Source organism: Copadichromis virginalis, linkage group LG18, assembly GCF_057382275.1.
Source record: "Copadichromis virginalis isolate Kocher_CV1m ecotype Utaka linkage group LG18, C_Virginalis_male_GT1.1, whole genome shotgun sequence".
Lineage (NCBI taxonomy): Eukaryota > Metazoa > Chordata > Actinopteri > Cichliformes > Cichlidae > Copadichromis > Copadichromis virginalis.
This window is the reverse complement of record NC_140635.1, coordinates 28,264,404-28,276,952: the sequence shown is the minus strand read 5'-3', so window position 1 is coordinate 28,276,952 and position 12,549 is coordinate 28,264,404. Positions and strand designations below refer to the sequence as shown.

The 12,549-nt window shown below is 38.6% G+C and overlaps 1 protein-coding gene and 1 long non-coding RNA gene across 3 annotated transcripts; one reads left to right on the top strand and one right to left on the bottom strand.

Annotated features, from left to right (window-relative positions):
- Positions 1–2,096: 2,096 nt before the first annotated feature.
- On the top strand, positions 2,097–5,246 carry LOC146688169 (uncharacterized). The gene is made up of 2 exons (XR_014916371.1): positions 2,097–4,068; positions 4,745–5,246. It is a non-coding gene; the product is annotated as an uncharacterized LOC146688169 (long non-coding RNA).
- Positions 5,247–6,237: 991 nt separating this feature from the next.
- Positions 6,238–10,827, bottom strand: LOC146688168 (uncharacterized). 2 transcript variants are annotated; one of them, XM_085438981.1, is made up of 3 exons: positions 10,610–10,673; positions 10,297–10,377; positions 6,238–9,178 (listed from the first exon to the last, which is right to left on the bottom strand). In XM_085438981.1, the coding sequence occupies exon 3, from the start codon at positions 9,152–9,154 to the stop codon at positions 7,403–7,405; it is 1,752 nt and encodes a 583-aa protein (XP_085295107.1). In that variant the 5' UTR covers positions 9,155–9,178; positions 10,297–10,377; positions 10,610–10,673; the 3' UTR covers positions 6,238–7,402. The 2 variants fall into 2 exon arrangements, with proteins under 2 accessions (XP_085295107.1, XP_085295106.1); XM_085438980.1 differs by lacking the exon at positions 10,297–10,377 and having other exon boundaries at positions 10,610–10,827.
- Between the last annotated feature and the right edge of the window lie 1,722 nt (positions 10,828–12,549).

Genomic DNA, 12,549 nt, shown 5'->3' with positions numbered 1-12,549 from the left:
ACTGTGTGTGTCAGTAGTTTCTCACGCAGAGAGGCAGGGGAGTTTGCACTCAGACCAGCTTCACTGATTTTATTGTGGAGGAGTGCACTCTGAGAACAATTTGGATTGCAGACACTGAGTGGCTGCTGGAGGCAATCTCCTCGTGGCATCGGCATCGTCATCAGTGTCATCCAAACAAAATACATACTATATTAGCTATTTGTATGCTTGTGTTTGGTGCTTTTGTATTCACGCAGTATTAGATCTTATGTCACACTCAAACTGGTAAATGAATATTTTTGTCTGTCAGACATGCTTGCCATCTTTCACAAAGTCATTGGGAAGGAGAAGTCATGTAAATGTAAGCAGATAACATCAATCAAGGTGGTGTGTACAGCATCAGAGTTATAGACCTGCTCAATAGAATTTAAGTATGACTTAAATTATTTACTACAGTTTTGTTATGAACTGTAAACACCTATATCACTGACTATTTACTGCAGTGTGAACTGTCCTAGCGTGTGTTGAGCTCATTGATCCAATTGTACATCTTGAGAAATTGTCTCTCCTTTTTGTCTCCTGCTTTGCATCTACAGTCTAAGAAAGATACGACTTTTATAAATGTGGTTACATTTCTGAGTCTACTATCGGTTTATGGTTGTTAATATGCAAAGCATGATGTTTTTTGTAAGGTATCCAAGATCTAGTTGTTTTTATTCATGATTGCTATTTGATTGACTGTCGTGTGTGATAGGCAGGTGGAAAGGCCCTGCAAGTGTTAGAGAAAGAAAATTAATATATATAACAAAAAATAAAAGCAATTTTAATTGATGGCCTTGCTTGAAGTGCGAGTGTTCTCCTTCACAATCTTACCTTCCGGCAAGAACTCACAGTTTAAACAGGGTACGGCTAGACTCAGATTTCCTCACAGGTTGATATTATGACACTGAAGACATCGAGGTCTTCATACCTCTATCAGACTTCAGAAGCAGTGCGTTCAATGCTTCTGATCTCACCAGCTGACACCGAAGGCACTCTGCTCATCCTGCCTGTATATACTTTGCACAAGCTGATCTGAGGTTTTTAAGGTTGTGTTCTAGCTTTCATCCTGTTTCCTTTATTTCTGTATAGCTGACTTAAAGCTTATGTCCTACGGAAGAGGATTAGGGCCACAGGGAAAAAAAAAAAAAGAATTCTGACTTTAATCTCAGAATTCTGACTTTATTCTCAGAATTCTGACTTTTTTCTCAGAATTCTGACTTTAATCTCAGAATTCTGAGAATAAAGTCAGAATTCTGACTTTTTTCTCAGAATTCTGACTTTTTTCTCAGAATTCTGACTTTAATCTCAGAATTCTGACTTTTTTCTCAGAATTCTGACTTTTTTCTCAGAATTCTGACTTTAATCTCAGAATTCTGACTTTTTTCTCAGAATTCTGACTTTATTCTCAGAATTCTGAGATTAAAGTCAGAATTCTGACTTTAATCTCAGAATTTTGAGGTGGGCACCTGCAGGCTTCCAGCTTCGGTGACAGCGATGTGTCCAGTTTGGCAGGTGGAGAACTAATTCACTAAATATGGTGGATATAAGTGACTTTTTGCGTGGCCGAGGGGTCCCCGAAGATGCTATTTTATTAATGGCAGAGCAGAAGGTGAGTAACAAAAAAGAGAAATAGTTTGGTGTCTCCTATTTTTACAGGAAAACAGTTACGGTACAGTTACGGTTAGCTGTTAGCATGCTTGTTAGCTTATAATGTTATATAGGAATGAACGTGTTTCACGATGTTACAGTATACTAGGTGAATTGACGTTTTAACTGTTGTTGATCGCAGGATCATCCCAGATGGGTTCGTTGCATTTTATTTTATTGTTCTACTATTTCAGAGTTTTTCAAGGCAGTTAAGCGGAGCTGTGTTACAGATGCTAGCCGCCTGCCAATATCACTGATATATTTGATGTGTACAAGTAAGTTACACTTAGTACAGCGGAGGAGAGAAGCTGTAATGAATGTTTATGCGGATATTTCACTCAGAAAAATGGGTGGCGTTCATACACAGCCACCGACACAGCCCCGGTTGTTGTTCTGACGGTGGCCGACTGACGATCCCCTCACATGTTAGCTAACACAAACTAATGTAGTGCATGTAACTGTGTATACGTTAGTGGTACAGTGTCGGAAGAAATGAGCAAACTGTTTATAATGTCAGAATGACATCATCTTTCTCCTATATATAAAAGTGCTGGCTGAGGAGCGCTGCCGGGTTGAACTTTGACCTCGGAGTGACGTGACGTTTGTTCGCACAACCAATAGAAGTGCAGAAAGTCGCAAATCAGGCATATTGTTCGCATAAACACAAAAATAAATAACGAAATAATCCCGATATTGTGCCAAAGACTGATTTACAATGTTACTTTGTGTTCTATGTGTAATACCTTTGCTTAAATGACTAAATGGACTGTGTATTTATGACTCTGCGTTATAGTCTTACATACATAAGTAACATTCATATGTACAGATAAAAATGTACAGAGCTATGTACACAAGCGTGTACACAAAAGTCTACTGCTGATCGAGCTGCTCAGTGGTCGTACAGTCTCATGCAGAGAGCGTGGAGGTGTTGTCCATGGTGGATGTTAGCTTAGACAACATCCTCTCCTCCCCAGTCTGCTCAGTGGACTTTAGCAGACCGCTAAAGCTGGCCCTCCCGACCAGTTTGTTAAGTTTCCCCCTGTCCCTCTCTGCCATTCCACCACTCCAGCAGACCACAACATAAAAGACAGCAGACGCCACCACAGTGTCGTAGAACATCCTTAGAAGACGTACTACCTACATCATAACCAATCAAGTCCCGCTTTTTTTTAAATACAGAAGAGGATTTATTATTTACTGAAAGGCTATGCCTTAGTTTGCTTCTTTCATTATTGTGTTTCGCCCTGCATAAAATAGATAGCTTTTCTGATAACTACAGTCAATACTCTCCTACTGGCATTAGCGGTGACCTAAGAGGCTTAACTTTAATATTGCTTTGCAGTGTAAATGTTGCAGAAAATGACTGTCTTTTCTTTCTTCCTGTGTGCAGATTGACTGTGACGTCATAGCGCTGATGGATGACGCAACTTTGGCAAACTACATTCCCTCGTACGGAGACCGAATTGCCGTCTTCAATTTCTGCAAAAGCAAGCAACCACTGTCAAAAAGAAAACTAGGACTTCTGCAAAAAGTTCACCTCTCAAAGTGAGAGAAACAGTGGCTGACATGTCAGATTTGGATGACTTAATAAGACTGTATTTCAGACTTTCTTTCAGTAACAAAGAAATACTTTCAATTTTAGCACATAGTCATCAGACAATTATAAGTGTTCGAACTCTAAAGAGAATTTGTAAAAGACTTGGGCTTTTTAGAAGGAAGAATCAATCAAACTTGGAGGAAGTGCTAGCCTTTGTCCAACAAGAGATCATGACAAATGGACAGATGCAAGGTTATCGTTGGCTACATCTACGTGCAATTCAACATGGATTTGTGGTGTCACAAGATACTGTAAGATGCATAATCAAATTGCTTGACCCTCAAGGTGTGGAACTGAGACGAGCTCGACGGTTGAGAAGACGACAGTACAGCTGCAGAGGGCCAAATGCTCTCTGGCACATGGATGGCTATGACAAGTTGAAACCATATGGTATTGCTATCAGTGGCTGCATAGATGGTTTTAGCCGCTATGTTTTATGGATGGAGGCTTATACTACAAACAGTGACCCTAAATTGATTGCAAGTTATTTTCTGAAAACAGTTTCATGCATCAGCGGATGTCCAGAAAGGTTACGTGCTGACCGAGGTACCGAAAATGGTTGTGTCGAACAAATGCAGATGTTTTTACGGAGAAACCACACAGACAGTTTTGCAGGTGAGAAAAGTTTCCTTTACGGAAGAAGTACGGCCAACCAACGTATAGAAGGATGGTGGGCTACCCTACGCAAACAGAGTGCACAATTTTGGATGAACTTATTTCAAACTTTTCAGGATGATGGCCACTTCACAGGGGATTTTTTGGACAAAAGTCTTATCCAATTCTGCTTTCTCAATCTTATTCAGGTAAAAGCATGTGCTCATGCTATGTAATGTCTTAGCTGCATAAATAGAAAATATAAATATGGTTAGAACATTTTTTTTCTTTAAATTAAATATGAATTTTATTTCCATTTTAATATGTCTTGATGCATGCTCAATCAGCCAGGTAAGGAATGTTTTTTGACAGAACATTTCTCACACTGAAAACGCTACATCCAGATGAACAGAATCAACTTTTTGGGATTCCATTTTAATACTTTGATGGAATTGTATTCATGTTATCAGTGGAAGTAACTGCACCTTTCTCAGCGCAGGTGCATGGAGCATTTTTTTTTTATTTATTGCCACATGGTTTAAATTACTATGGAGTCTGTTACCTAGTGGTCCTTTGGGCACGGTTTCAGAAAGCAATCCTATCATTTGGTTAATTCTCTATTGAAAATTTATTGTAGAATCATTGCACACTGAGTATAAAGTGTTGGGCTATCTATTCAACAGCAGAATCATGCAGCACCATTCTGTGTCCATGTGCTGTTTAGTGAAAGTGCTCTTTTGTTGTTGCTGCTTGGTTTTACATTAATTAGAGGTCAGTTTCTATGTCTGTTGATTAATGAGTTAATAAGCCTCAACTTTGGCTAAATCTACTGGTACATGGTCTGTTTCATATACCAGTACTTATATTGTGTTGTTTTTCATGTAGGATGAACTTGATGAAGTTGTGAACACATGGAACTCGCACAAAATCCGGCCAAGTGGTAGTGCAGCATCGGGTCGACCAGTAGTAATGTACTCATTTCCAGAGCTGCACAGTGCTGAGGATAGACTGAAGCCTATTTCTATGGAGGATATCACTTTGTGTATGGAAGAGTGTAGCCCAAAAGGTCAACACCCCTGTGATGAAACAGTCTTTGAACTGTGTTGTCTGCTTATGGTAGAAAATGAATGGGATGCCCCAGGAGATCCACTTGGTGCTGCGGATCTGTACATTAGGTTAAGAGAAGAAATACTGCAAAGTATTTAAGGAACTTCAGTGTGTAAATGTACAAATAAATACAAAATATTTCTCTTTATCTTGATAACGTGATTTGATAGTAGGTGCCATGTCTTACAGGTACCTTTTATGCAGGTATTTCTGCACTGCATTAAATGAAAAATGTTTTTCTACATTCACACTACCATTAAACAGAAATGTTTATATATTACTTGAAAAAGCTGAATATTGTGATATTATCAATCAGTTATGAAACACATGTCAATCCTTTTAAAAGGCCATACATTAAACTGCATTTACAAATGTTATATTTTTGATTGAATCATAAGTGGTGTAAACCTGCCTACCAGTAAATTGCAATATAAATTTCTGTGTTTTGTTGCCAGACATGTGCATAGTATATAAAATATAAACTGACCAGCTCCCTGCTCATTGTTTTCTGTATCAACCTTTACTCTTAATATTCATGGCTGGAAACCCAGGCACCAGCATATGATATGCTAAGTGCCCGGGTTATCTGTGGTATGTTTCAGCAAACCATAGTAGCATTAACAATTCTAGGTCTTGACAACAGCATGTTTCTATAAACGTATCATTGTTAATATTTAAAGTCGTTATGCCTTTTGGGGAGCTTTTAGTGCAATTATATTAAAGCAAAGCTATTATAATCATTTACCCATATGAAGATCCATCACTTAATTATTAATGTATTTCACTTCTGTTAGTTGTAAGATATTTTAGCTGGTTTTTCATGTAAAATGACCACGAATCATTGCTATACTGATTCAGTGTTAGCTGTTGTCTACAAGGCTCCTTCATGATATGAATCCTAAAATTATAAGAAACATACCAAAAATATTTTGACTTTTATTTGTAGTATCCCAGCAACAATGCAACAAAACAGTTCCTGCAAGTGGAACCAAGTTATTGTCCCATTAAGTGCAACATGTTTTACATTTATATTTGTGTATCTTTATGAAATATTTGAAATTAAAAATAAATGGTATTCTTCCATGTTACTGAGCTCATGTGTGGCAGTCTCTTGAATTCTGGCATGTTCAAATAGATATGGAGTTTGATGAACATATTCAAAACAACAATACAAATGTACTGTGTACAGTAACATTTTATTGGAAAAAGTTTACAAGAAACCTGTTCTTTCCAATGCCAATAACATGGCTAAAACTCATAACTGTATAAGCTGCCCTGTAACAAGAATGACTCAACTTTTAAAACAAACTTATAGATCTCATATAGTCTTGTTATGCATCAGTATACATCAGTGACTTACTGTAAAGACCATGAACACTGGCTATTGTGGTATCACATATTCCTTCAGTGTCATCTATGGTATAGAAATAAAAACAAGTGTGAATGACTGAGAACATACATGCATACAAATAAAAATGCATAATTTCTGGCAGTAACAAGACATTTTTTCAGGTGTTAAGATTAATACTATATCTGAGAACATGACAATTTGGCATTACAAAAGGATGCCTGAATAATCACAGTACTTGACCACTGCACTGAAGTGTACAGTGTTTATTTATGATCTCAGTAATCAATAACCATCTTCAAAACAGACTGAATCCTTTAAGCAGCTTGAATCAATTTGATGAATGAATAACAGGTATGCTTAGAAACAATATGACATTAAGAAAATACTGGAATTTAAAAAAATATTTTCACCAACTTTATATGGAACCTTTGTAATCAACAACAAATGCCAAACTTTGATACCTTAACCTACCTTAACTAAAAATTGCATATACTGTAAAGCAAAATGTTTTCAGACATGACAAATGCTAAAGTATAAAATTGTACTTATTCCTTTTACAATACAGTGTTGCATAACAGCATTACTTTTACGTTATAACTATGTTCAGTTTTAGCCCTGACCTAATAAGAAAATACCATCTGAATGAATTAGTCTTACTACTAATTACTTACAAAAGTATTTGACTGTGCTGAGCTCTCACACCACACATGGTGCTTTAAAGAACGTTTAAGAGCAGTTTAATTATAGTTTATAGATCTTAAGTAATCTTTCTTCATGCTTTTGCTGAAGGTTTCTGTCTTACAGCTGGAAAGCTTGGATTTGGTGAAGACAGCTCTGGATATGGTAGTAAACAGTGTACCTGTTCGTTTTGTTTTGTGACTGTATTATGTAAAACTCAAAATGATAAAAGAAAATGAAATATTAGCCAAAACTAGACTTCTAACAGAGATGAGAAACTTCTCTCTAATTAAAAAAAGTATACTGTATAAGTTCAAAATACATAAAAATACATATTCCTAACATCTCTTTACAGTTATGCTCTAGTGTGCATGAGCAGTTCAAATGTAGCGCATTGCTGTGAGAGTCTAAACAATGTCCATCACCCAGACATTACTTTCAAGAACTGCATTAAATTCAGAACGAAAATCTGGGAAGTTTTCATAGCTGTTAGCTAGCTGCAGAACATTCCCACACGTGCGTCCGACTGGTCTTCTTGTAAACTCTGTCATATCTTGAAATTCCACATAAATACTGTTTGTTACTATAAGGTCAGATCCGGTGCAGAAACGCATAAATTTCTGAAGTTTAATGTTATCCAGCTCTCTGATGAATCTTTTGAGATGATTTTTCACTTCTTTTTGTTGTGGAGTCAAATCCACAGCAAATTTCAGCAGCTGGCACACTTTTTTTGAAGTTGGTTGCAGTTCAGAGAATAACTTGGTCAGTCCCTCCGGACTGAGGGAGATATGGGGGTCGATGATCTCCCGCCAGCAGTCAATAACAAACATTGGTTTTTGGACAAGCTCTTTGTGTGCTATTTCATCAAGGATTGTAGGAAGAGTCTCAGCAGTGATTCTTTTTCTACAGCCATAACTGTCAAGAATTTCCACAAGATCATCCAAGTCAACTGCAGAGAAATCTTTTACTGCTTCCATCAAAACATCACATTCTTGGCTGCTGACAAACTGTAGAAAGTGTGCTTTAAGATCACTGTAAACACCACTGAAAAGCACTTGTTCCATAAAAGGGATTGCAAGTTTATTTGGAAAATACTGACATTCTTGGTAACCTTTCAGGAGTATTCGCCCAACTGCCTTCCATTTTTCAGCAGGAAAATCATGGCGAATGAATGGCACTTTAATGGTTGCACCTAGGGTGCATCGCTCATAAAATTCATGCCAGAAGCATGTGAGTACATCTCTTAGTATTCCTGATCCAGTGCCTGGTTCTTCTGTGTTGTCTGGAAGTATGCGCTTCACATTCAGTGTTTTGGTCAAAATCTCCTCATCAGAGAAAGCAGTAATCATGTCATGTAAAGTGTCAGTATGACGTATGGTGATTGTTATTATGTTCTCTGAATTAGGTGGACTGAGGGGTACAAGAAAACCCTCATAGACTAATGTGTCTTCTGTATCTTCTTCAGCATCAAAAATTGGACCAAAAGTAATTTCTGGATCATCTAAAATTTCTGAACCAGCGATGACTTCATCAAAATTACCCCTGACTTCCCCCACTTGCAATGGATTAATATCACTGCCACTGCTTTCTGAGACAAACACCACTTCAGATGTCTCGCTGGCATCTTCTTCAGGATCTTTTGGTTTTGTTGCAATGTAGAAGCGTAACATTGTCAGTCTCGCTGCCTCATACATATTGCCAATAGACTGGCAGGTATCATCAGTAAGGTGGTTCTGTTTAAAGTCCCAAACCTCAAACTCAAAATCTGTTTCACATCCCTTAGGAGATATGCCATTAGGAAAAAAAAGTTTCTTTCCTTCCTGAAGAATATCTTTTAATCCAGCATCAGTGGCCATTTGAATTTTTCTAGTGCCACCTCCCTGCTTCGCTCTCACCTGTTTGGCTATTTTTCCATCACAATGTATCCATCCTATCTCAACATTGCGTGTTGCTTTTTGCTTCTTTGTCTGTCTTATTCCTGCATCTGTATGTGAAGTGTTCTCCTTTGGACTTTCTTTTCTGGTTTTCATTTTCTCACGAAGTTTTTGCAGAAGTCCTAGTTTTCTTTTTGACAGTGGTTGCTTGCTTTTGCAGAAATTGAAGACGGCAATTCGGTCTCCGTACGAGGGAATGTAGTTTGCCAAAGTTGCGTCATCCATCAGCGCTATGACGTCACAGTCAATCTGCACACAGGAAGAAAGAAAAGACAGTCATTTTCTGCAACATTTACGCTGCAAAGCAATATTACAGTTAAGCCTCTTAGGCCTCGTTAATGCCAGTAGGAGAGTATTGACTGTAGTTATCAGAAAAGCTATCTATTTTATGCAGGGCGAAACACAATAATGAAAGAAGCAAACTAAGGCATAGCCTTTCAGTAAATAATAAATCCTCTTCTGTATTTAAAAAAAAAGCGGGACTTGATTGGTTATGATGTAGGTAGTACGTCTTCTAAGGATGTTCTACGACACTGTGGTGGCGTCTGCTGTCTTTTATGTTGTGGTCTGCTGGAGTGGTGGAATGGCAGAGAGGGACAGGGGGAAACTTAACAAACTGGTCGGGAGGGCCAGCTTTAGCGGTCTGCTAAAGTCCACTGAGCAGACTGGGGAGGAGAGGATGTTGTCTAAGCTAACATCCACCATGGACAACACCTCCACGCTCTCTGCATGAGACTGTACGACCACTGAGCAGCTCGATCAGCAGTAGACTTTTGTGTACACGCTTGTGTACATAGCTCTGTACATTTTTATCTGTACATATGAATGTTACTTATGTATGTAAGACTATAACGCAGAGTCATAAATACACAGTCCATTTAGTCATTTAAGCAAAGGTATTACACATAGAACACAAAGTAACATTGTAAATCAGTCTTTGGCACAATATCGGGATTATTTCGTTATTTATTTTTGTGTTTATGCGAACAATATGCCTGATTTGCGACTTTCTGCACTTCTATTGGTTGTGCGAACAAACGTCACGTCACTCCGAGGTCAAAGTTCAACCCGGCAGCGCTCCTCAGCCAGCACTTTTATATATAGGAGAAAGATGATGTCATTCTGACATTATAAACAGTTTGCTCATTTCTTCCGACACTGTACCACTAACGTATACACAGTTACATGCGCTACATTAGTTTGTGTTAGCTAACATGTTGTGAGGGGATCGTCAGTCGGCCACCGTCAGAACAACAACCGGGGCTGTGTCGGTGGCTGTGTATGAACGCCACCCATTTTTCTGAGTGAAATATCCGCATAAACATTCATTACAGCTTCTCTCCTCCGCTGTACTAAGTGTAACTTACTTGTACACATCAAATATATCAGTGATATTGGCAGGCGGCTAGCATCTGTAACACAGCTCCGCTTAACTGCCTTGAAAAACTCTGAAATAGTAGAACAATAAAATAAAATGCAACGAACCCATCTGGGATGATCCTGCGATCAACAACAGTTAAAACGTCAATTCACCTAGTATACTGTAACATCGTGAAACACGTTCATTCCTATATAACATTATAAGCTAACAAGCATGCTAACAGCTAACCGTAACTGTACCGTAACTGTTTTCCTGTAAAAATAGGAGACACCAAACTATTTCTCTTTTTTGTTACTCACCTTCTGCTCTTCCATTAATAAAATAGCATCTTCGGGGACCCCTCGGCCACGCAAAAAGTCACTTATATCCACCATATTTAGTGAATTAGTTCTCCACCTGCCAAACTGGACACATCGCTGTCACCGAAGCTGGAAGCCTGCAGGTGCCCACCTCAAAATTCTGAGATTAAAGTCAGAATTCTGACTTTAATCTCAGAATTCTGAGAATAAAGTCAGAATTCTGAGAAAAAAGTCAGAATTCTGAGATTAAAGTCAGAATTCTGAGAAAAAAGTCAGAATTCTGAGAAAAAAGTCAGAATTCTGAGATTAAAGTCAGAATTCTGAGAATAAAGTCAGAATTCTGACTTTAATCTCAGAATTCTGAGAATAAAGTCAGAATTCTGAGATTAAAGTCAGAATTCTGAGAAAAAAGTCAGAATTCTGAGATTAAAGTCAGAATTCTGAGAAAAAAGTCAGAATTCTGAGATTAAAGTCAGAATTCTGAGAATAAAGTCAGAATTCTGAGAATAAAGTCAGAATTCTGAGATTAAAGTCAGAATTCTGAGAATAAAGTCAGAATTCTGAGAATAAAGTCAGAATTCTGAGATTAAAGTCAGAATTCTTTTTTTTTTTTTTCCAGTGGCCCTAATCCTCTTCCGTAATGTCCAGTATGTACACTGGACATGTGGAGAGAGGAGAGTTTGCAATCCCAGTAACATGTTTTAAAAAAACACATCATTACTATTTGAGCTTGAGCGAGCATATAGGGTTAAGGTGTGGCCACACAAGCCAATTAAGAAAGACAGAGCAACCCTTTATTTTAGTAGCTCACTTAATGCAAAGAGGAAAACTTAGTAGTAGTGCTCTATGATAATGATTGAATACCAAGTAAATACAGGGCCAGTATTGCTGATACCAGTACTGATCCTGATACATATACAGTGGGGCAAAAAAGTATTTAGTCAGCCACCGATTGTGCAAGTTCCCCCACCTAAAATGATGACAGAGGTCAGTAATTTGCACCAGAGGTACACTTCAACTGTGAGAGACAGAATGTGAAAAAAAATCCATGAATCCACATGGTAGGATTTGTAAAGAATTTATTCGTAAATCAGGGTGGAAAATAAGTATTTGGTCAATAACAAAAATACAACTCAATACTTTGTAACATAACCTTTGTTGGCAATAACAGAGGTCAAACATTTACTATAGGTCTTTACCAGGTTTGCACACACAGTAGCTGGTATTTTGGCCCAGTCCTCCATGCAGATCTTCTCGAGAGCAGTGATGTTTTGGGGCTGTCGCCGAGCAACACGGACTTTCAACTCCCGCCACAGATTTTCTATGGGGTTGAGGTCTGGAGACTGGCTAGGCCACTCCAGGACTTTCAAATGCTTCTTACGGAGCCACTCCTTTGTTGCCTGGGTGGTGTGTTTTGGATCATTGTCATGTTGGAAGACCCAGCCTCGTTTCATCTTCAAAGTTCTCACTGATGGAAGGAGGTTTTGGCTCACAATCTCACGATACATGGCCCCATTCATTCTGTCCTTAACACGGATCAGTCGTCCTGTCCCCTTGGCAGAAAAACAGCCCCATAGCATGATGTTTCCACCCCCATACTTCACAGTAGGTATGGTGTTCTTGGGATGCAACTCAGTATTCTTCTTCCTCCAAACACGACGAGTTGAGTTTATACCAAAAAGTTCTACTTTGGTTTCATCTGACCACATGACATTCTCCCAATCCTCTGCTGTATCATCCATGTGCTCTCTGGCAAACTTCAGACGGGCCTGGACATGCACTGGCTTCAGCAGCGGAACACGTCTGGCACTGCGGGATTTGATTCCCTGCCGTTGTAGTGTGTTACTGATGGTGACCTTTGTTACTTTGGTCCCACCTCTCTGCAGGTCATTCACCAGCTCCCCCCGTGTGGTTCTGGGATCTTTGCTCACCGTTCTCAT